Below are 24463 nucleotides of genomic sequence, written 5' to 3' on the forward strand. Positions count from 1 at the left end.
CGGAGCTGTGTCCATCTTGCAGCGCTGCCATTCAACACCCAGCCCGACTCCCACCCTTGCAGCCACCCAGCTTGGCCCCGGCTACACGCCTCCTGCCAACCAGGGGACTTATTTTTGAGGAGCTCGGTGCACCCTGCAAAGCCAAGGATGCCAGCGAAAACCCCACGGCGGGAACGGCCTCAGAGAACCCCTGCCCTAAAAATGCCCCTGCCCTCGAGTGCCAGCACCCGGCATGGCCATCGGCCAGTCAGCAGGATGGCCGCGTCTGAGCCCTGCTACGGCTGCCCAGCGCAAACCCTGAACTCCTGCTGGCACCCCTGCTGTCCCAGGCCCAGCGCCCCACCACAGCTGTGGCGCAGGGTTCTAAATGCCAGAGCAACTGGCTACACTCAGAGCAAGATCTCACTGCGAACCCTTCACGAGTCTCAGTGCCCTGACCCCACTGCACACTGGAGATCCTGGCCCCTCGGGTACCAGTCCCTCTTCCATACACGCACATCTTTTATTCCGTATATTACGTGTATGTGAACATGGACCTTCTCTTCCAGTATTGACAACTCCCATTTCAATTCCATTATTTTCCGATACCTCCACACTAAGGCACCAGGCAGGCGAGGAGCTCGGGCTGAGCGGGCTCGCCCACAGCGGCAGCTGTTCTTCTTAAACAGTACATGAATTCATAACTGTCCACACACAATGAATGTCTTCACCTCTTGTGGTTAAGGACACTCAGTGCATTTTTTGTAACCTCTTGGAAAAAGTATTTAAAGGCAGCTTTCACCAGCAGGTTAAGATTTCCTGGAGGCCAGAGGCAGTCCTGCAGTTTGCCATGCTGCCGACAGTCTGCACCCAACTGCACGAGCCATTATCTGCAGTGGGTTTTGATCTCTGAGTAACACCTGAATTGGGAAAGCAAACACCTACGGTGCCTTGTGCAGATGTTCTCCCTCAACTTAGGCTTTGAAAGTTGAGAGTCTTAAAATATGTATATAGAGATGTATGTATGGGGGGATGTGTGTAAATATATATTCTAAAAATAAAAATCTGCATTTTTACGAGACCCTTAAAACTCTTCTAACACCATAAAAGCCACCCTCTTCAATGGCCCATTAAGTTAATTTTCTCCAGAGACAGAGGACAGGAAGTTTCAGACTAAAAAGCAGCATTTTGGACAGAGAGGCTGGCGTCAGTCGAGAAGAGCTGAAGAACACTGCCAGCCCTACAACAACCAAGCGCGCTCCAGGTGCCTGAGTGTTTCCCTGGGAGGGGGAAAAGGCACTGAGCAGACCGAAATAAACCTGCGCTGCTCCGGGGAGGCATCGGGGGTGGGGGGGGTGGGCAACGGGACATGACGACACATGGTGGCTGCCCCCTCTCCTTGGCCTTACTGCTGTGCCCACCCAAGGGGCACAGCCGGCCACACGTGTCCCCCCCGGCACAGCCACATCCCCCACTGCCACAGGACCCCCCCCCACAAACACCCCACAGCTACAGCTCCCATGGGAACCAGCCCACGGCACAAAAGCCACCTCCTGTGGAAGGTGCCCCCGGATGCAGGGACCCCCTGCCGGTCCCACCACAGCAGCAGGTGGGCAAGCAGGGGAGGTGGCAGCTGCGGTGCCCAGCGCCCGCAGGAGGGGCGTCACCTTGCTTCACCACCACAGTGGCCCAGCAGAGCTCCCGCAGCTCCCCTCAGCCCTACGCTCCCCCTGTGCTGCAGGAAGCCTTCAGGATGACCCTACAAGAGATGAGGAATGCTCACCCTGCTCAAGGTAGCAAAATAAAGGCTAAGTGAAGGCTCAATTGCATTGCAATTACATCCGGGGGGCAGACGCGAGCAAAGAGGAAAGCTATTTAAGCTAAAGGACAACATGAACCACATGTAACAACTGACCAGGAGTAATTAGGCTGGGAAACTGATTTCTTAACAGCAGAGCCAGACGGTTTAGAGAGAGCCAGCCAAGAGCCATGGGGACAGGACAACCCAGATTCAGGCAGGCAAGAGGGGCTGCCACCTGGGGGTCAGAGTGCTGCCACACCGGGGTCCGAGCACCACAGCCCACTCACAATGCAAGCACAGAGGTTTGGGGAGTGGGGACGGGAGCCAAGCAGACCAAGGCTCCCCTCCAATTTTTCTGCCCTTTCCATCCAGCCAAAGTTCAAAAATCAGGAATGCTTTCTAAGAGACCCAAGGGACACTTCAGATAGCCCAAAATTCAGTAATTAATTATACATCTGTAATTTTCTACCCTATAAGGCTCATACTTGAAACTCATGCAGAGCGGGGTTTTATTCCATTTGATAGACTAAAAACTCTCACAATATTGTTGCTCTGAAAGTTATTTCAATACTTGTCAGTAACAATAAACAGCGTGTCTGAACTCTACGGTGACACTCCAAAATCCAACCTTCTGGGTCCTCCAGCGTTGTAGCAAGTGGTCTGCAACCGTGCTATGGAAATACAGACTGGCAGGTACAGACTTCCACTGACAGTCTGCACAAAGTTCATGCCAGTTCACAAAAAAACCAACCTGGGAGTTGAGTATCATCTATATGCCCAAAATATTTCCATCACTGCTGCTCCAAACCACTGTGAAGACCAACCAAGGCGACCGTCTACAGCAGCCAGGAGCTGAATCACACACGCGTCAGCCCATGTCCTCGTTTTATCATTAGGCTCGATCCAAAGTCCTTGGGGCAACTGAAAAGCACTTAGTGAGCCGAGTTCAGGTTACACACTCCAATCAATCGCATAAAAAGGATGGCAGAGCCTGGGTTTCATTACACATTAACACTGATGAGTGCCAGCTGGAGACGGGTTGCATGCTGACCCCCCTCAGCGCAGCCCAAAAGCCTTTGGGGCTGATGGTACAGATCACTGCTGGCGGCTCCACTTCATGGGGGGAAAAAGCTGGTGTCTTGCTGGATTGAAAGAAAGGATGAGAACTCCCAGTGCTGAAACATCATCCAGGACGGCATTTGTGCCCGGAGTCAGATGCAGTCTGGTTCTGTCCACTGCCACCACGGGGAAATGCTGCCCAGGGCCCAGGCGGCACATGAACAGTGCAAGGATTCAGCAAATGCGGCACAGAAACACCGATGCTGGTGGGGGCCCGCTCCATCTCCACAGCAGTGATAACCAGCGACTCCTGCTGCAGAGCTGGCGGTCAGTCAGCCTGGGTCTTCAGTCCTTCTAAGACTCTCCAGGTCCTGGTTTTTGGTTTGGTTTGGTTTTAACCAGTGAAGTTTTTCCAGAGCATTAATCATCATTTAACCAGCAGCTCAAACAGCACATGGTTGGGTGACAAACACAGAACAAGGGTGCAGCTTGTGAGATTTTCCCATGGGATAAAAGATTGTGCCACTGGATTAAGTCATGGAGCAAATGCAGATATCCCACAAAAAGAGGGAGAAAGATAACCAATGTAGGAAGCAAGGTACATCACTTTATTCTAATACTTCAAACATTTCCTCTACCAGCAGCTAAGATCGATCACTGGCATCCTCAGTGATGCATCCCCTCTCGATCTATGACCCAACGCCAGATCCGGGACCCAACCCGCCCACATTTTGCAGTCAAGATCCTCTGTAACACACATGGTGTGCTGTACCCGCAGTGACTCCTCTGTTCAGGACAAAGGCTGCTGTCCTCCCTCTCATGCAGTTTGGATGTGGCCACCCAGCTTCCAGAAGGCTGCCAGAGCATCCACCACACTCCTTGCCCGACACGCTGGTGAAAGAGGCAGGACTTCAGCAGTGCTCAGTGGGGACACATAAACTTTGGCTCTTGCGCGATTACTTCTGCCTCCCCATCAGTTTGTCTTCCCAGAGCATAGGCGGGCTTTCAGCAGCCTCCAAGGAGTTAAGACTGTCTCTTTTCAAACAGCGTCAAGAATTTGTGGGTGTCTGGCAAGACTGGAAGCATCCTTCTTGGCATTCCCCCTCGAGGCAGCACCTCCTCTTCCAAGGAGAGGCTCACAGGTTAGGGGCTGGGCTATGGTGGTGGTACGCAGGATCTCTTGGCACCGGTCAGGTCAGCAACCTCCTGACACCTTTGGCTGCAGAAGACGGTTGTCAAAAAGCCTGCCTAGCATGCTCCCTAGATCCTGGTAACAGGAAACCCATCCGTGTCAAGGCCTCTGACCCAACCACCACTATGTCCAGCATGAAGCTCTCCTGGGGAACCAGGAGAGAGCAACAGCAACCCTGAGAAGAGACGCATGTTCTCTTTCCCAGAGCAGGGACAAATGTACCTTCCACTGTTTTAAGTGCACAGCAAAAATGGGAAAACTGCAAAATGTGTTAGGGAGCGAAAAGCACCTGACAGCTGTATTCCAGATGTATCGTAGGTTTAAGTTTTCACAAAGGTGCTTCTGGCAACATATGGGGCTGCCTCAACCTTTGACAATTCCTAAACGGCAAGAAAAAAAACCCAAATTAAAAAAAATTAAATGGCTACAGAAGATAAACAGTGAGGACAGACTGGCCCCTCCAGCATGGAGTCGCTTCCAGCTGTGGTAACACTGACCTCTGGTACTTCCTATGCATGATGGGCTGAAAAAAACAATCAGCCTCAAGAAAATGCCTCTGTCCCCACAGCAATTTATTAAAACAAGCTAGATAATGTTCTAATGAGCTGAGAGATAGCTAAATATTCAGACCAAGAGCCAAAAGGAAATGCTTAGGCAAACTCTCAAGAGCTGAAGTGCTGGGACAAACCAGCGGATTTCAGGAGTTAACCAAGAGAAGGGGTTTGAGGAGTCCGGATGCCGCAGCACTCCACACCGGCGCTGCAGGTACAGAACAGGCAGCTCAGACCTGCCCTGTGCCCGCACGGGGATGGGAGCCACATGCTTCTGCTTGTGTCAAACAACAGGTAACCAAAAGCCAGGAAGAAAGAGGCACAGGCTGTGCCAAAGGCAGTGCCGAGCCCCAGAGCCAGCAGGGAACCCTCCACCCAGGACCCTGCCAGCCATGTCCCAAGGTGGGAACCCTCCAGTGGTGGGGAGTTGCCCAGCTCCAGGGAGCCACAGCCTGGTGCAAACATCCAGGCAACCATAGAATCACAGAAGGGTTGGAAGGGACCTTAAAGCCCATCCAGTCCCACCCCCCTGCCACGGACAGGGACACCTTCCACCAGCCCAGGCTGCTCCAAGCCCCGTCCAGCCTGGCCTGGGACACTGCCAGGGATGGGGCATCCACAGCTGCTCTGGGCAGCCTGTGCCAGCAGTCTGCTACCTCGCTACCCTCACAGGGAAGAATTTCTTCCTAATATCTGATCTAAATCTATCCTCTATTAGTTTAAAACCATTGCCCCTTGTCCTATTACTACAGACCCTACTAAGACAAGGCGCTAAACGTGGTGGGGATATTATGCACCCTGACAGGCAAACAGACACTGCTCCCATTTGCAAAGTTAAATAAGAACAGAATTTATCCAGATAGCTATATGTACCAAGTTAGCCTAGTTTTTATGGTACCATCCTTCACATAAGCCTAGATTAAAATCACTCCTTTTCAAGCAGTTAACCATTTTCTGTTGTTCGAAGGCAAACGGCACCGCATGATCCCAAAGGAGACTGCTGGTGCAGGCTTGCTGAGGCTTTCCCAGGGGAATTTAAAGACATGTTATGCTTCCCGCACACACACAGTGCGCTGGAGGCACCCTGCAGCATAAGGCAACATGGGCTCTGCCACTTACCACCTGCCTCCTGGCAGAGCCAACACAGACACACACTGCCACGACTTCCACACCAGCAAATACAAACTGAAGCCAGAGCCCAACTGGATTCGTGTCCTCAGAAATCAGAGCTCGGTGTTACAGGACTTCAACCACAGCCCGCATGAGACAACTCAACAAATACACCATGAAGCACTGAGCTGGCAAAAGGCATGAGGTGTGCAAGGGCAGAGGTGGCTCACCAGGGGCAGCCACCCACTCACACCACGCCTGAGCACGCACTTCGTTACCAAGCACAGACTGATCTCAGTCCCAGCGGTGCTTCCCAACTCCCCATGCCAAGTAGTTTTTCCTAAAATGAAACCTTGAGTGTCCAGGGAAGTCACAGACGCCAGTTTGGGGCACCAAGGCAGAGACCATCAGTCTCAAGCTCTCCGCTCACACGCTGGCCGTGGTCACCCTCTCTGCCTCGCACTTGGGTTTTCGCTCTCAGCTCCGTTCCCAAACCTGTTGTTGGTGATCACACCCGAACCTGGCAAATAGTTCTGCAAGACACCTGCTGCCGTGACGGGCTGGTGCAAGGATCTGCTCACCATCAGGTCTGGTTCTGCTCCTCAGGGATGCTCAGAGTTCGCTCTGGGGATCTGCACCAGCCTTCTGACCACATCCACGCTCAGGCTGGCTGCTCTGCCGAGGTGGGTCACACCTTCCCACTAACAAATCAGCCTGTTAGTACCAGGCAGCTCACTGGCCCCATCACCAGCTAGCTCCTTCCTCCTCAGCTTTGACGATGATTCTTCAGAGCTAGCAGAGAAAGAACTTATTTGAGGTCAGCAGAGTCAGCCCTTCAGTCCACAAAGGATGGCATTGTCATAGAGGCTGGTACCGCATCCGCAGAAACAATTCTCAGCAAACACATCTAGTATCCAAACCTAACTGCCTTTTGGTTCCTACAGGTCCTACGCAGAGCCCTTATGGACAGTACAAGGTAGCAAACAAATCTGGACACCTTCAAGAGCTGGGGTCAGGATCCCACCAGCATCCCCTCCTCCACTGGCTGCAGACAGGCAAATGGTGTCAGCAGGAAAAGCGTTTCCAAGCGGTGTTTTAAAAAGCTCTAATAGCCTACGTTAATGAAAACCCACTGTGTTTCATGAGCGTGAGTATATCATGGTAAAGCCTGTTCTGGATCAAGAGCCAATTTATACAGAGAGGGCTTTTAAGTTATCTGAAGGCATTCAAAAGCACCAGTAGAAACTCTCCCCAGCTCCCAGCTCCGGGTCGGCCCAGGGGATGGAGGCTTCCCCTCAAACGTGCAATTTCTACTGTTACCCAAACTCGTCAGGCAAGAGGCTCACATATGTATTAAGTATTCTCAGACAAAAGCAACTTTGATTCGCATCTGTAAGCCCCTTAGTGAACAAAGTGCCATATATATTGCTGAAGGAGTCACATGAAAGCTCACAAGAGATTTAACATTTAGTTAAGAGAATTAAGGATATTACAGTAAGGGGGGGCCAGGGCAGTAGCTGCCCTAATGAACCAGCTCCTCTGCTAATGCACATCTCTGTTTTCTACATCTAGAATATATGAATTCTTTCCACATCCAGGATTCGACAAACAGCGACATGGGGCTGGCCACACACCTCCCGGAGCTACCCTCTTAAGCAGGAGCAGCAGAGAAAATGCAATTTAACAACAGAAAAAGCAGGCATCGGGTGCTTCAGAGCTGCCCTTTAAAGACGCTCAGCGGTATGCAAGAGAAGTTATTTATCTTAAAGCCATGCGAAATAACAAGGAGCTTTCAGCACCAACACTGATAAGGAGATTGCTGAACCTTATCTGGGTGCGGAGCAGGAGCAGCCCGCGATGCTGCCAGGGTTAACGCCGGCTCATTTACACGGTACCACCAGCTTGCGGCGCCAGATGCTGCTCAGCTCCCAGCTCCCTACCTCGGCTGGCCCTTCCCTCGAGTCACAGCAAAACCAGCACCCTTCGGCGGCAGGGACCCGGCCGCCAGCTCCGGCCAGCGTCCCTCCGAGGCCCGGAGCGCTGCGGCAGCCCGGCAGCCCGCCGAGGGGGCCGCCAGCCACGTGAAAGGTCAGGCACGGGTCCACGCAGACCCCTTCTTCCTAGGACGTGTTTTCGGCAGTTCAGATGCGAGGCACGTTTTATGAGATAATCGGATTACTCTTTCCTTTAAAGGATTAATAGGGCTTGGGTTGGCCCCTCTTCTTTAAAAAGAAACCATCTGGAACCAGACTGCCCCGTGCCCTCGTCGCCATCTGCTCCCTGCATGGAGGCACCGCCGCCGAACCTGGCTGACGGCCGGGCACAACAGCCAAGGGGACAAGGGAGAATCAGAGCCAGATCAAGCGCCCAGCAGAAGGGAGATGAAGCCACACTCGTTATGGGGCTCAAAACAACATGCTTGAGACCCAGCTCCAGCACATGGAATGCCAGCTGGGATGATGAAAGGCACAGGAATGTTACTGAAGCTGGACAAAGCTAATCCATTGGGGGCGGGGGAGGGGAACCCCAGGCATCAAACTGTAATGCTGTTACAGGACAGGTGACCTGTGGTGAGAGACAGCGTCCTTAGACAAGGGAATTATCATCATGGTCACACAGCTCAGGCATATGGGGACAGCGTTGGACGCATGTTACACATAGATGTGGCACTCAGGGACACAACAGACTTGTCAGTGCTGGGTTTACAGACGGACTCAACGATTTTAAAGGTCCTTCCCTGCCTAAACGACTCTATGATTCCCGCTCCGGAGAAGGGCTCACTGCCACTCAGCTCTGAGCTTGCTGCAAACACAACCCACAAGCCCTGTGGGACCACCCTTCTCCCACCTGCCTCCAGTTGGGAACCTGCTCCCCTGCTTCGCTGCCCTGGGGCTCCCCGCGCTCAGCATCTCTGGGGGTCTCCAACCACAAGCAGGAACCACTGCAGATGAGCCTGCCTCACCGGGGAGCTGCAGAGACGGCCATGGGGCATGTCCCTTCCAGCTGGAGCTCTGCACAGCTCGACCATCGTACAGGCAGTGAAACGTCAACCCTGGTGGCACAGAGGTGGTAAAGGAGCTCACAGCCCATTTCACTCCCAAAATTAGCAGAGGAACACCGTCTCACTGCTTTTTAAGCAGACATTTGGTATTCTTCCCACCCCATGCAGCACACCAGCAAACCCTTCCGAGACAGGCCAGCACCTCCCCTTGTGCCAGGCCTGGCCCACCAGCTCCTGACCAGCCGCTGGCTGCCACCGAGCCCCAGCCAGGTGCACGAGGCAGATGCCTGCGTGCAGAACGACACCCCCAACACCCCACACTGCTCCGCTGCATCACAGCTAACGGGAAGCACCTCCAGCTTCGTGCGGCCCCAGGGATGATCCAGCAGCTGCCAGTCATGCCCTGGAGCCCCGTGGGGCTCCCTCCCCAGCAATGGGCCATACAACCAACAGCAAAGGCCAGAACAGCTACGACCTCAACAGCAAGAGGTCCTGCTCCAGATGAGCCCAAAAATGGTTGCAAAACCAAGGCAAACAGAGAGGGACAATAGCTGGGAGGATAAGGACCATCTGGCACAAAAAGCAGCAAGCAGCAGCTTTTAATATGATTAAAGTCTATATTTAACATGCAAAGAGCTACCCTAATCTCACAACTAAGGATTTATCTGCTAATTATGTTAGTTATTTTGTCATTGTACCAACTGGACTGCAATTTTCACACGCTTGTGCAAGGTCAAGAGCTGTAAAGGAGGGGGGTGGAGAGCTGACAGATTTATTAAAGGCCAAAAAATTTAAATTATGAGGTGGCACCAGCAAAAACGTGGCACTGGCCTGTCCCTCCGAGAAGAGTTGTGATGTACCTGTCTAAGCCTGTCTCCATGCATCGCTAGTCAGGAAGGATTCTCTGAACAGCTACTCTCATACAACCACTTCTCTTAAAAGCAATACACAGCTAAAGCTCTGAGCAGATGGCAGCGTACGTACAGTAGCCTGCAATCAACCTAACTGCCTGGAAACCATGGGGAACGGCGACAGGAAAGTAAAGAAACACAACATTCAAAATGAGAAGTTCTCCCTATGAGCACAGCAGAGCCACAACGAACAGCTGGGTGCAAGTCAGAACTGGATGCGAAATGGGCAACAAGAGCTCGCAGGACCAGGACATGGCGCAGATGCACACACACCTGTAAAGCCCCAGAGACATGCAGAGACCTTGGACCAGAGGCTGACAGAGGGGGACAGGAGAGAGGGGGCACCCTGAAGTAGGTGTTCCCAGCCACCCCTCTGCAGTGTTTTGGCAGCTCTTCCTTATGCTTCTGCATTGCTCCTCGCCTGTGGACTTTCCATGGACAAATGCTGCTGTCTGGATCACATCTCCACCCAAAAATCAAAATGAAAGTGGCTGGAAAGAAAGGATGCATCAAAGATACCAGGAAATGCATTGCGCACGCCGAGAACTCAGCAGGTACTGTATCACTTTCTCTCTAGTGCTCATACTGTGCCCATTCCAAGTCTCAAGTGGCCAGATTTGCTTTTCTCTTGGCAAGATATCCACGGCAAAAAAAAGTATTCCCCAAATAGCCTACAGGAAATGGTGATTCTTTGCCAAGAGCTTTGTAGTTTTACTTCATTTTTGTAATAAGCGATACAAAAGATTTTTGGCTTTGATAAGTGTTACAAGCAAGCTGGTTGTGGGGTGTTCTTAATTTGGTAGGAGCATAGGAAGCTGTTGCCCAAGGAGGGGGCAAGTATCCTATAAAAGCAGAACAGTATCTTGCCTCCAAGTCACCAAAGTGTATCTCTCAGCAGCATGGTATCTTTTTCCAGACTCCTGGGGTTTGTTCTTTCACTGCAGTGGCTCCTGGTTTGACCACTGATGAGCTACAGATTAACACTGCTCGTGAGAAAATACATTCCGTAGCATTACCTTGTATTGTGTAGAAAACTGCTGTACATTGGCCAGTAACAGGCCACGTAATGGCCCTGTGATAACACACCTGGTTACTGAAACAAATCTAGAGTTTTCCATGTTTCCACATCAGACCCTAAGCATGAGGGAGCGCTGCTTATGATTCCTACAGCATGTAAAGCACTCAGCATGTAGCTGGTGCTTCCAATGCCCACAGCTTGGGGAATATACACTATATTAAACTGTTAGTTACAGGCAAGAGAAGGCAGAAGGCGGCAAAAGCTGAGTTGAGGCACACCAGTCACTCCTTCAGGTGGAAGCTGCAATACATGGGCTGGCTCTCTGGTGTCAGAAACTGACGGTCAGTCGATGTAAAAGCTCTATGCAGATTAGTCGGGAGCGACGCTGGGCACAGCCCGTGGGTTATCACAGCAACCGGCACCCAGTAACTCAAAAACCCGACTGTGGTTAACTGGAACAGCAGAAAACCTTACCGTTGAGCGCAAAGCATAAAGCTGGGCTGCCAGCCTCAGTGCCTCCCTCCCACAGCGACACTGCAATGCAAACCCCACTGTGCTGTGGTCTGGCTCAGCAGCAATGGCTTTTGCTGCGTTTACCTCTCGCTCTCCGAGCAAGCTGGGGACCGGCAAAGGGGAGCACATGCAATGAGCAAACATGCAACGGTACGATGGAGGCACAGCAGCAATGGGTGACAATGAACTGGGATGCACTGGAGGGCCTTTCATGCGGCCAGGAGACTCGGCAACACACAGATTAATTGTCAAAAAAGCACCACCTTTTTAGGTTTCACTCCACGCTGCATGAAGAGGGAATAAAAGGGTACAAAGTTAGAGCTCACATCATATCAACGGCGGTGATGAGAATTGATCTGCTTTCTCTTCAGACATCACAAGTTTCAGAGCTAGCTATTCATGGAAGAGAACGTTTCTTAAAAAGTCATTGTGCTGCAAAAACATGTACCATCAGAAAGAAAAATACATTCAGGTGAATTTAAATAAATATAAGAAGGCTTAACAGAGGAAAGCAGACAACAGGGCTTGGTTTCAACCCACTGATTTACTAGCTTTGCTCCAGTGTCACTGATCCACCTTCCACTCCTCCAGCACAGAATCTTTTGAGCTGCCAGGACATATTCAAAGGAAAAGAAATTAATTTAACGGTAGCCATCGGCACTGGCAAAGAAAAATTAACCAATGTGCTCAGCTGACTGAAACCTGGAATCCCTGGTGCTTTGGGCAGCAATTTGTTCTAGTGTAGGTGGGCTATGGGGCAATGCTAGCAGAGCAGGAGAACCCAGGCCAAGCTGGTGGCACCTCTACACCTTCCTGCAAATCCTTTGTCATTTTTGTAATCCACGGGATTCCCTGGCTGCGCAGGGCAAAGCATCCCCAAGGAGCCCGTTCTGACTTTCCTTGTTTTTCTCAGATACCTTTCTCAAAAGATGCAAACACAGAACCAACCAGTCACGCCACAAAGGCCCCCAGCTCAGCACACTGCCCTCATGAGCAGAGGTGGGAATCGGAGCAAACAATAATGAGCCAAGAGCAGCTGGGGAAGGGCCAGCAAAAGGAGAGGCGCTCCCATTTCTGTGGGATCTGCACCCAGAACGCAGCAGCCTCCAGAAAGCCATGCTCCTCACAGGGGGCTGCCGCTGCAGAGCTGGCCTTCAGGAGTCCTGGTGTGCAGGGAAATTGGGTGGGTTTGGTTGATCTTCTAGTTTCGGAGAACATGACGCAGTACCACAGAAAACATAGCTTTTGCAGCAGTGTTAAGTATGCATTCAGCATGGAAAACACCCAAAACACTGCACTGCAGAGATTTTACTCTCAGAAGATAGCAGTGCTTCCTTAGACAAACTGTGACCGCGGTCATCATGTAGTCAAGCCAACACACACATGGATTAGGCAAAAAAGGATCGAGGACCACAGCCAACTGCAGCACTCCCCTGCAGCCCCCGTGGGGTCTGAGGACCTGGGCTGGTTTCCGAGGGGCAGGAGATGACGCTCCTTGGGGAGGGACAGGCTGCTGCCACATTGCCATGAGGTTCTCCGCTCCTGACTGCTCAGGCTCCGCTAACACCAGTCTGCATATGGCAAGGCTCACCCACATGGGACAGGGGTACCTCATGCTAACCTGCCCAGACTGCAAAGCACTTCAGCATCACCTTCAGCAAACAACCTCAGCACCCTTTAATAAGTCTAGACAGAAGTGATGCTGGAGAATGCTTGCCCTAGAGCTCAGGCTTTGCACAAGGTAAAGTTCTATCCCGGGTGTTCATTTGCCTGCTGTCACTGCAGCCTCTCTGGAAGGAGCAGGCACTCTGCCTCTCAGAAGCACCAGCAGTGCCTCCTCAAGGGACAGCAGCTGCTTTTGTTCCCTCCTGCAGCTGCTGCCAGGGTGGCTTGAAGCCAGACTCTTCAGTGTTTGATCAGACCTGCGTGCAGGAAACTGGGATGCTTGGTGGTGGCAGCATGCAGAGGACTGCAGGACTGACCCCAGCCCACGCCGCGCATCTAACACCTGACAGCCAGCCTGCGAGCTGCCTGCTCAACAGAGCCACAACACCTCTTTGGGTTGAAATACTGGGCAAGTGGCTCAAAGTGCTTTTCCAGCACTTCATTTCCACATTTCTGCATAGCAGCTGCAGCAGCTGGCAGGAGGAGCTGTGTAATCAAGGCAGGCAAACAGCACTGCCCGAATTCGCCTGCTTCTAATGCGCAAGGCAGAAGACAAATCTGCGTATGCCCATCACAGTGGCATCACAAAGGTTACCTTTGGGAGCTAGTCACTCCACAGACAGTATCTGAAAGGTGGCAGGAGAGCAATTTTGATTCCTAGTGTTTTCTGTAACGACAAACCTGCCCAAACACCCCAAAACACAGCAGGCAGTAGCACTTCCAGCCCAGAACAGCTCGGAGCTCCATCCACCAACATGTTTCGCTTCCAACAGTGGCCAGCACCAAATTCCCAACCTCTTACGCAGAAAAAAAAAAAAAAAAATTGTGATGCCGGCAGACAGAAGGTACTGTTAGGTATTTAATCTGGGGTTTCTCAAACCTTCTGTGTGCAAACCATTTTAGACCATCTCCTTTCCTTCAGCCTTCTGAGAATGTGAGCAGCATACAGAATTTAAAAGAACAACTACATTTTGTTACTACTACTACATTTAAACTACATTTAAAAGAACAATTACGTTTTGGCATCCTGATTTCATGAACACTAAGATTTTTTTCACTTCATAAATATTATATTTGTCTTTCAGTACAAATTTTTTCTTCCAACGCTTCATGATTCCCTTTCACAGCCTTTGTTTTGAGGAAGGGTAGTCTGGTCTGACCTCCTTTGCAAGGCACGCTGTTCAGTTTCACCTAGCAACTTGCATACTAACTCCAGTGCATAATGAAACCCGGAGACTAGACATTATGCATCACAGGCAGAGAACACAAGGGGAAAAGATGCCACCAGTGCTAGAGGCCCTGCGACAGAGAACGCCGATCAGGCAAGACATGCCGGTAGGTAAGTCATGCCCCACACAGCAGAAAAAGGCAATTACTGCAAAATCCTCCAAATCCCTTTAATATGAGGTGGGGGGCTTCTTCTCCCCCCTCTACTCCGGCAGTGAGCTTGACAAGGCACAACTTCCTGGACATTTGAGCCCAATTAACCCTTGGAGCACCTCAAAGTGCTGGTCCATCACCTGTTTCCAGCTGTGGCCAGATCCCAACCAGGACCCAGCCCATGGCTCTGCATCAAGGTGGGGAAAAGTCTTCCCACTCCTGGTAATCATTTGAAACTTCAGTGTGTGAGACTGGGCTCACAAGCTGCCCTAACACAGAACTGCAGGTGTCGCGCACAAGAGGCCAGTGTGGAGAAGCCCCTTATCTCCAGATAAGCTATTTACTTTTTCACGGCTGCCTACGTGCAAGATGAACCAGCCTGCCCCTAAGAAGCATCCAGCTTCCATCCCAAAGCACACACAAACCAAACTCACTGTGTCGCCCTGCACCACCACAGATTCCTCAGTACCCATGCACACGCATGGCCATTTTTGTGGTTTTAACCTTAAGCATCTATTTAATTGTGCTTGTCTGGGTGTCAAAAGTATCTGAAGATAGGTACCTGCTCCAATTTTCTGTTCCTTAGGAAACACCCATCACGTCTGGATACAACACGTACCCATTTATGCCTCAAGGGCCACTGAGGTTCCTGGATAAAGATACTCAGAAGTACACACTTTTTCTTTGTAAGTCAAACGTGTAAGCCAGAGAAAGCTAATTTCAAATATCCCAAGGAGTATGCTTTTCCTGCAGGATGTAAGGGTGGTTATGTAAAGGAACACTGCCAAGAGGCATGCAGGGCGTGAATGCTGCAATATTGATTGAACTTAGATAAAAACGTGTAATACAGGAAATTGTGCTGGGGTTTTATTTCTCAGTAACTTACTGATTTCTGGTCATTAGTTGAAAATTACTTTTCATACGGCCTTGTTTCCCATGGGTTTCAGAAGAAATTACTCTACTAGGGGCATTTTATTATAGAGCACTGAACTGAAAAGGGCTAACTAAGAGACAGGCTGGCGAAACTCTGTCCTTTCTCTGTGTTTTGTGTATGTGCATGTCTCCATGTGCTCCTCCCGCAGGGTTGAAAAATGGAGCTTTTAGAGAGGCGATAAAAGTTAATGAAAAGTCAGTAAGAGTGGCATGTGCAAGTCTGACTCTTCCACTAATCACACTCTGCAGAGTTTATTTCGGCAGCCTGCAGTCATGGGCTCAGCACTCACCAGTTTGCTGGCTTTGGCAGCATCCAGGGAATCTGTAAAGAGAAAACAGAAACAGAACCATGAGCTTTGGCCCAAAGGATGCCTCTGGTCTGACCCATATACTAAGAGTCTCTGCAGTTCAGCAAACATCGAGGCGTAGTGAAAGGACCATTTATGCACATTCTGAGGGAAGTGGGAGCAAAGCAGAGACCAGGATAAACCAGGAGACGGTGGTACAATGGGGCATGGCTTTGGAGGAACAGGGACTCTCTTATTAGACCCGCTGGCACAGTTGGAGAAAGCCAAACATTCAGACACACACATCAGAACTAGGTCAGGCTACGCTGCTTTCCTTGTGTTAAATTACTGTGATTCAGAGAACCCTGAGTCACCTTCAGAGCACACTATCGGAAATGCATGCGCAGTCCATATGACCACATCTAATCGGCTGGATTCCAAATGAGAATCTGATTGAGTATTGACAGAAATATGGGTCCAAGACCATTTACTTCACACAGCATAATAAAAGGTTTCAAACCCTGCCCATATGTGGTCAGGAATCTGAACACACACGAGACATGTACAAAAGACCACTCAGAAACACTCCCAAACCAAGCGGCTGCAGCTCTGCTCTCCACCTCAGCCCAGGAAACCACCTGTGTCCCCTCCGCAAGCGGGGCATCCACAGCTCCAAACCCACAGCCCTGGCAGGTCTCGAGCTCAGCAGAGCAGTCCTCCCCACTTCTCAGAAAGCAAACCTGCTGCAGCACCAGCAGCCAGCAGGAACATTGGCTGAAAATTCAGCCCCAGGGTTCTAAATCCATGGTGTGCCGGCTGTTCAGAATTGCTCCCACATCATCATCATCCCGACAGGGCTGATGGAGCACACCATGATGGAGCCTGGCCATCGTGGGAGGATGCTGGGTGTCAGCACCAGCCTAAACCCCAGTGCTCCAACAAGCCTGCCCTCCCCAAATCCAGGATTCCTCCCTTGTCTCTGAATTATCGGTGTGCACAGCTGGACAGCACAGCAAGCACCACACATGTGACTGTGGAGGAATCAGACTGCATGATCTTGGCTTATGTGCATCAGAGATGCATGTAGCCACTGCAGGTTTGGTTAAATTACACCCTTTGCTCCATTTCTGGATGGTCTACGAGCAGCTCACAGCCCCTGGGGGCTGCTTGCCCCGCTCCTCTCCCAGTTGCAGTTCCACCAGGGTTTAGTATTTCCAGCTGTGGCACTGATCACCCCAACAGTAAACGCTGCAGAAGTGTCTCATAAATAAAAAAAAGGAGCCACCTCTACTGTGTATCTCACACCTCTGCTAGCCTGGGAGAGGAAGGCACGGGATCTATGGGAAGAGCAATCTCTGCATTACCCACCGCAGTCAGACTGCAGCAGCCAGAGCTGCCGTTTCCATGGAAACTCCTGGCAAGCAGCCACATCCCAGCGCCTGCATCCCTACCAAGGAGCATCATCGCAGCCAACACCCAACCTGTATGCCTGGGCTCCCTCTCCTCCCGCCTTGGGACCCCAAGGGGACCAGCTCCCCGGGACGTGCTCCTGCTGCCCATCCTGACCTGGCAGTGCTGCTCTGGCACAGCGCCTTCGCTCAGCACTTCAACCAACAACTGACTGGAACTTGTGTGTGCATCCCGCCCTGCAGGCAGTGCCCCCTCCCACGACACAAATATCACTTCATGGTACTCAAGGCCAGCTGCGCTGCTGCCTGCAGCAGTGGAAAAAACTGGTGACACCCATCCTGCAATCCCCGAACCTGAGCTGAACGCCCCCCGTTTCCCCTCGTGCATGGTGTTTGTGTGCTCCTGTCCTGCAACGGGAACTGGGCAGCACGAGGCAGAGGAAGCAGTGATGATGCTGCACCCCAGGAGGGGTACCTGAATCGCCTGTGCTTTATTCACTTCTCTATTTGAGCGGAAGAACCAGCAGCTGGGGAACAGGGGCCAGAGCATCACTGCAGAAGTTCAGTGAACACTGCTGGGCAGTGACAACAAACCTCAGCATGTGCCAAGCAAGGAGAGACAGCGCTGAAAATATCCCAGCGGTGTGCTGTGAGTAAGCAGCCATACACATCCAGATGCCACAGTCACAGCTGGTCAGCCCAGATAAAGGTTTTAGAAGAACCAGAGACAACTCTGCAGTAGACACCAGAGATTAGAGCCTTGGAAAGACTTTCAGATAACAAGATGGGGGGGACACATAGACACACAGATGTAGTGAAATTAAAAAGCAGTGACATTTGCTGAAGAGCCGCGCTAAACCTGGAGGTTTGGTTTGTTGCTTTTTCCAAGGTTACCCTGTCTCCGTGTGGTTCATGTATTTCAATCCTCTACATCCCTGTCTGCCTGCCCAAAGAAGCATCAGCTGCTATTGAACTCTCAGGATGTTAAGGGAGGGTCTAAAGAGCACTTGCCTTTTCTCCCTAGCTCCTAATGACTGAGGGATCCAGAGAAAAACGACAGCAGACTCCCAGTGCTGGGAGGCTCATGGCTTTTGCACAGGTTCAGCACTCAAAGGGGCGATGTCCACTGTCACGGTCAGAAAGCTCAGACCCACAGCAGCATCAGAGAAAAAGTGCTTGCGCAGCTCCACACAAGCTCCTTATGCTAAAGGAGTACAGAATTGTAACAAGGAGAACGAAATTTTCAGCTGGAAAGTCTGAACTGAGAAAGAGCGAAAAGATCGTACAAACATGAAGGAGTATTTTCATTGACTATTAATATCAAGTACATACAAAGAACAGGCTGGAGTTGCACATGAAAGTTGGCCTTTCTTGCACTCTGGAAAAAAAACCACTCGGTCTAGTATACCAAGCAGAAAAGTCTCCTTTTCTTTCTTTTGCATTAACTCTCCACCCCTAAATTAAAACTGGCTCATTTTAAATGTTCCTCTGTCCAGCTGCACATGCTAATTTTAAGATCCAAAGCAGGGACGAATTACAGCTGCTGGGCTGTACCAAACCCAAGCTCTCCACAGAGGCAGGGAGCTGCTGGAGCCCGGACCTCCCCGCAGGAGAAGGTGCAGGCATAACGCCAAGAGACATGAATTCCAATTCAAATTTCCATTCCACTCATGGGATGGACAAAAATTAATGTCTCATGGGAACACCCCACTTCTGGGGCTAATCATCACCCCCTTCCAATGCCTTCGGGCACATTTTATGTAGCTGAAGGGTAGATTTCATTTTGGCTAGTAAAGGGAAATTTTAGTTTCTACTGGCCGGGAGAGGGGAAAAAACAACAAAAAAAACCCCAATCCCTTTCTGAACTGCTAAGCGTGAGTTCATCAAGCGCTTCACAAGAAATCACCAGCTTGGCACACACAGCCAACAGACCGTCCAGGACAGGAAGCTATCTGAACTTTTTCCACAAGCTCCTAGGATCCCAAAGCGTACCACTAAATAATTACTCAACAAAAACAGACCTCAGAGGGAAGCAAGCCTGTCAAAGCGCCAAAGTGAGCTACTGCAGAGCTGTCTGGCAATGAGAAAAGCAGAAGGAAGGCTGACCAGCGAGTGGAAAGCATTCGCTGCCAAAGAAGTGGGAATGAGGCACAGCCTTGAGGGTCTAGGAACCTGTATGCTGCAATCTCACAGCGTCAGAGCGGCTCAAGCCTTCCTTCCATGTGTCCACCCCTCCCAGAAGGATTTCCTACCTGCTTTCCCACCAGACAGGCTGTCACAGTAAGGACAGAACTGCCTGGTGCTTCCCTTTGTGATCCCCAGACTACACAGGACTGTGCAGAGAGGGGGTGAGCTGGGAGGGTGAGCTTGCACCTGAACCAGGGGCATAGCCCTGGCATACATGCTATCACCCCTCAGCAGCTGGTGCCCACCTCCCCAGTATGCACACCCCGATGCCTATGGGGCAGTGGAACCTCGTCTGGTCCAGACCAAGGGAGAGACGAGGTTTCTGGACAAAACAGACCAGCCGTACCTCTTTTGGGGACTTTCAAGGCAGCAGATTCTGGTGTTTCTGGGGATGTTGTATCAGCTCCATCTTCAAAGATCTGGATCTGGAAAAATTGTAACAACTATTATTACAATTTAAAAAAAAAACCCAAACTCACACACATAAAACCAGAGTGTGATTAGAAAACAGGTCCATTTTGGCAGCAGATTTAAACAGACCAGACTGCATTTTTTTGGCACAGATTTTTCATTTAGTCATTGAAGCTCAGCTGTGCTACCATCCTCCTTCCACAGGCTTCCTGAAAACAGCTACATATTCTTTATCACATAGGGAATAAAAAATTTCACAGTCAATAATAATAAACAAAGTCAAAACTTAAGATTCAACAGCCCTGAATGTCTCTAACAGCCCCGTGATCACTCTACACAGCAATCAGTTCATGAATCTTGGTCTGACAGTTATTTTAATTTACTGACACTTGACAGAAAGCTCTTTGGTTTTGGTTTGGGTTTTCATGCTGTCTTAGCAAAAGCTGATTTAAAACTCTTCTTTCAGTTCATAAGGAAAACTGCTGTTCTCTGAAACAGAGCAGCCTCAGTGACTGGGAACACCACACAGCCAGCAGAGGGGTTTGTTTTGAGGTTTTTTTCTAACACACAAGCTGCCCAGCTCCCTGGGGAACCCCAGGAGGCACAAACAGGAATACTCTCAGGTCTGAGCCCTGTTAAGCTATCTAAGGGTTGAAGGTTTAGGGCTTCTCTTTGTTAACTATTTTTTGGACACATTTTTGCTTAATAAATATAGAAAACAAGGCTGGAAAGGATTAGATCACTTCCTGAGAACCATCCCTTCACCTCAGAAGTTCAACACTACCCGAGTTTGCCCAATCCGTTCTGTGACAACCTTAAGCCTGGGAGTTCAGTTTAAAAATAAAAATAATCTGTAAACCTGTCAGTCACAGTTTCTATTCTGGGAAGATGCCCAAGGACCAGGAATGTATTCTTACATTAAAAGCAGCAAGGAGACTGAGCAAAATTACACCACAGAAACCACAACTGCACCAATGCTGAGAATACTCAAACCACAGCTTTAAAAGCAAGAAGGCAGGTACCCCTTGGATGCCAGCATCTGACACAGCCCAGCATACCCCATCTTTGGGGTGATTTGGCAACGCTCTGGTGTTCACGCCTCACTAGACACAGCAGCATGACAGAACCAGCCCCGAGGAGTGTGGAAGCGGGATCCCAGCAGATCTGTCACACCAGGTCACGCACAGGAGTTTATCCAAACCGAAGGTAGGATTTTGAGTGATCTTGGGGTTCCCCACCAAGTACGACTCAGGTAGCAACACTAGCCCTGCTGGGAGACACCTAACAACAAGGAGGAGGCAGGACCCAGAACAGGGCTTGCTTCTGGTTAGAGTGGAGAAGAGCAACAACGTAAGGATGTGCTGCAGCAGCAGGTTTAAACTGATGAGCTCCTCTGCCAAGCAGAGGCAGAAAAGCAGCTCCACTTGACGTCAGAATCAAGGATAATGTTTCCACACACCATAACAAAATATTCATGTTCAAAATTACCAGCCCAAATACAAGTCCCCGGCAGGCAAAACGTTAAGGCTGCCAAAAGTTAACGAGCAAACACTTGGGTCGGAAATGCCTGTCGGTGCTGACTGCTGCTCAAAGCAGGGCTCCATCCTTCTGCTAACTGGGAAACAAGCAGAGAGGGGAGGGTCAGGCACAGAGGCAACAGCCCCTCCACAGCCCACCCCCAGCATGGCACCCTGCGCAGAAACTGCCCCAGCTCAATCCCACAGCTCATGACAGCTCTGCCGGGCTCCAGCCCTGCCAAAGCCACCTTCCCTCCCCTCTGTCTGGCCGGGACACACAGGAGGCTGCTCAGGGGACAGCATGGCACAGCTACGGGACTACAACTCTGCCAGCAGCCATTAACATCCCTGCAGCTACTGGACATAAGTCTCCACCACGAAACTGGCTAGTGACCCTCACCTAGAGACACCCACCCTGCTCCCCCATGAGATGCTGCTTCAAGTACAGCGGCAACACTGAGAAATGGTTCAGTGATTACTTCAGTTCCTTTGGCTCTCGAGCTCCCCTTAGCCCGGCAAGGCACTGCTGGGGCGCACACCTCTGCTAAGCCAGCTGCAACCCACACCCCAGGGCAGGCACACTGCCTGGGCACCATCCTTCCCTGGGAGAGGAGCACTTTGCTGCACAGATAAAGCACAGTGCCAAACCCCTCTGTGGGGTCTACTTCGACAGTTGCATGAAATAGAAAAAAAAAAACCCAACCAAAGATCTTTAACATTTCCCCAGCAGCACATTTTTAAAGCTGAAATGACACAGTAAATTAATTAAAAAACTAAGAACACTGCTAGGCTCTGTTGATCCTGGTATTGCTGGTGCCCATTTTTTGAGGTATATTTTTAAGTGGAGGGGAGAACAAAAAGCTACTTAATCCTGAAATTCTTCAAAACATTTTACAAGTGCTCAGCAAGATATGCTGTATTGATGCAGTTGATTTGCTTCATAAGCAATGACAAAAAAACTTTCATTTATGATTTTCTTCCCTCTCCTTGAGAAAGACGATTTATTAATGTTTAGCGGCCTGACACTGTGTATAACCACAGGAAAGTCACCCACCATGCTAGGAAGACCCAAAAGTGAAATATGGAAGGGAGCAGCAGACAGATTTACAGCGGAGAGCACAAGCAGAGCATTAACTCCACTGAAAGGGAGTTTTTATCCCATTTTTATCTTAAAGTTGGTTCCTGAAAAATTAATGCCCAAACTCTAATGGCCACTGAAGGGATGGGCTGCCCACGCCCTGGGCAGCTTGCTCTGCCGCCTCCGCCAGTCTCAGCTCTGTTGCAGGCTGACATGTCGGCTCGCTCAGCCCTCGTGCTGCAAATCCTCTGGGAAGCCACTGGAGAGAAAGGCTGGAGAGCACAGCGCTGCGGCCCTGTGCCTGTTCGGCAGCTGCTGCATGAGGCAGGCGGAGGAACTGCTGAGATTTGCAAACCATGCTGGATATGCTTCTCAAAAATTGCGCTCCCCCAGATCCATCTTTCCACACATGTCACTGTCAGGGAGACGGTCAGTGCTACCAGCACTGGTGCACCTTCTCCACACACACACACACCAGCAATTTGTTCTGTTGCAGGGGAGAGTGGGCAGAGACAAACTCCTTGCCATCACCATGGGAAAGCAGCTTATTTTTAAGCAAACTGTGTACTGCTCAGCAGGGAACATGCAGAACAAAGACCCCAACTGTTCCAAAACCGAAGTGAGAAAGGGGAAGCACAGCAAGAGGCAGCCGTCAGGCCCCAGCCCTCCCGCACGCAGCGCCCTCAGGCTGGCCCCTGCAACCCAGCCCATGGCTCCCAGGAGAGGACAGGACAGAGGACCTTTCAGCCTGACCCCCATGCACCGCATGGCAAAGCTAAACACAAGGACCTTTCCACCACCACCCTGCCATCGCTGGCAGACAAGATGGAAACTCCTCTAAAGGCATCAGGCAAGCACAGCAATGCTGACCTGGCACGCCAGCACCGTGGGACAGACGTGTGCCCCAGCAGGGGCCTGGAGCAGTGTCACTGCCCCCATACCCACCCCTGTCTGCCCGCACTGGAGTGTCACAACGCTGCCCTGTCTGCTGAGCTCCTCCCCTCCAGCTACCCCATCCGGGAGCAGCATGTCCTGGTCCTGCAGACCAAAACTTTTAATTGTAAACTGCTTATGTACTTTTCCAGCTGGCAGGTGAGGCTGAGCAACAGACCAAGGAAGGCACGTCCATGAGTCCCAGCAAAACAGCCAGCAGAGAGCATTCACTTCTCATCGGTGAGCCCTCACCACTCCCTCTGACCACACATGACCTGAGGGCCCTTCTGACAGCCAGGACAGAGGATGCCAGGATCCACCCCAGGATTCCTGCTCCTAAACCCCCTTATATCATGTTCAGCTTCCCCCACACTTCCTCAGTTGCCCACTGCCAACCACCTGGAAGCAAGCCATCACATCTGGCAGGGCAGTAGAAGGGTCTGTGGAAGTGGAAAGGAGCTCCCTGCTCTCTGCTGCTGAAGTGCTGCTGAGGTGCTGCAGGGTGGAACTTACACCAATTGTTTTGTGCCAGGGAAGGAGAAAAGGGAGCTGGATCTCTCTCACCGTGACACCGTGCCTGTAGCACACCGAGCTGCAGGACTCAAGAGCAGTGGCACTTTCCTGCACTTGTGCTGTTTGAAGATTACACCCAGGAAATTAAAATGGAAGAGTTTGTACCTAAGTGAGCTCCTATCTACAGTACATGAATAGCGAAAGCTCAACAACTAAACCAGAGTCATGCATTTTATATACTTTAAGGCAAACATTATTCAATTAAAATTCTCTGACTTCCAGCTAAGCACACAGATATTGGCCCCCAACTTCATCTGCTACAGATGATGCAGCCAGTAAGTCTGAGACATTACTCTTCATTTTGGAAGCAAATTAAAACCATTCCGCATTCTCTGGAATTCACCAAACTTTTTTCACCCAATTAATCTGAAAATATTTCATGATAACCCCCATAAATTGAGATAATCAAGACACACAATGAAACATGTAGAGAAACTGTGTGTCTGACTGAACAAGTCCTAGCTCCGGCAGGAGCACAGCCTCCGGGTGAGGCTTCTGGTTGCATTTGGGATCATTCTGTTCCCTCACATGACAGAAGATGGAAAGTCCCAGAAACATCACTCACTCTGGGAGAAAAGGAAACTTATTTCATCTCTCCCCACCTGGGTGCAAAGGGCTGCCTTCCTCTATTTAACCAAGTAACCCGTGAGCCATGCAAGCCCAAGACAAGCCCAGCAAGCCGAGGCCACCGCAGAGGGAAGCGTACCTGTGACTGCCGCACAAAGATGCCATGGTTTTCTTCGCAAGTGAAGTATTTCCTGCCCTGCACAGTCCCATCGTTCTTGCCCTTTGCTTCATCCAGAATGACACCGACCCACTTTCCCGTGGCAAAGAGGGTGGCACCGACATAAGCCACGGTACCACGGTGCCCTTTCCCGATGACTTCGACCCTGGAGCCCACTTTCAGGGGCTTGCTGCTTGCCTCCACGCTCATCCTGGTGCCGGTGCTGGACGC

General features: G+C 50.8%; 1 protein-coding gene and 1 long non-coding RNA gene across 9 annotated transcripts in view; one reads left to right on the forward strand and one right to left on the reverse strand.

The window, feature by feature from the left end:
- Nucleotides 1-24463, reverse strand: part of DCTN1 (dynactin subunit 1) — an 84656-nt gene that overhangs the window by 34522 nt on the left and 25671 nt on the right. For 5 of the 8 annotated variants that reach the window (XM_056345594.1, XM_056345585.1, XM_056345642.1 and 2 more), the window contains 4 exons: nt 24215-24463; nt 19343-19421; nt 15404-15435; nt 11399-11419 (listed from right to left, as the gene is read on the reverse strand). In XM_056345594.1, the coding sequence (XP_056201569.1) occupies nt 11399-11419; nt 15404-15435; nt 19343-19421; nt 24215-24463 (381 nt within the window). The remainder of the gene's footprint in view (nt 1-11398; nt 11420-15403; nt 15436-19342; nt 19422-24214) is intronic. The other 3 variants (XM_056345624.1, XM_056345615.1, XM_056345604.1) reach the window with 1 other exon arrangement.
- The window catches only part of LOC130152324 (uncharacterized), a 35096-nt gene continuing 12741 nt past the window's right edge, over nt 2109-24463 (forward strand). Inside the window, exon 1 of the long non-coding RNA XR_008822955.1 lies at nt 2109-10158. This is a non-coding gene — a long non-coding RNA (uncharacterized LOC130152324). The remainder of the gene's footprint in view (nt 10159-24463) is intronic.

Source organism: Falco biarmicus, chromosome 1 (genome assembly GCF_023638135.1).
Source record: "Falco biarmicus isolate bFalBia1 chromosome 1, bFalBia1.pri, whole genome shotgun sequence".
Taxonomy (NCBI): Eukaryota; Metazoa; Chordata; class Aves; order Falconiformes; family Falconidae; genus Falco; species Falco biarmicus.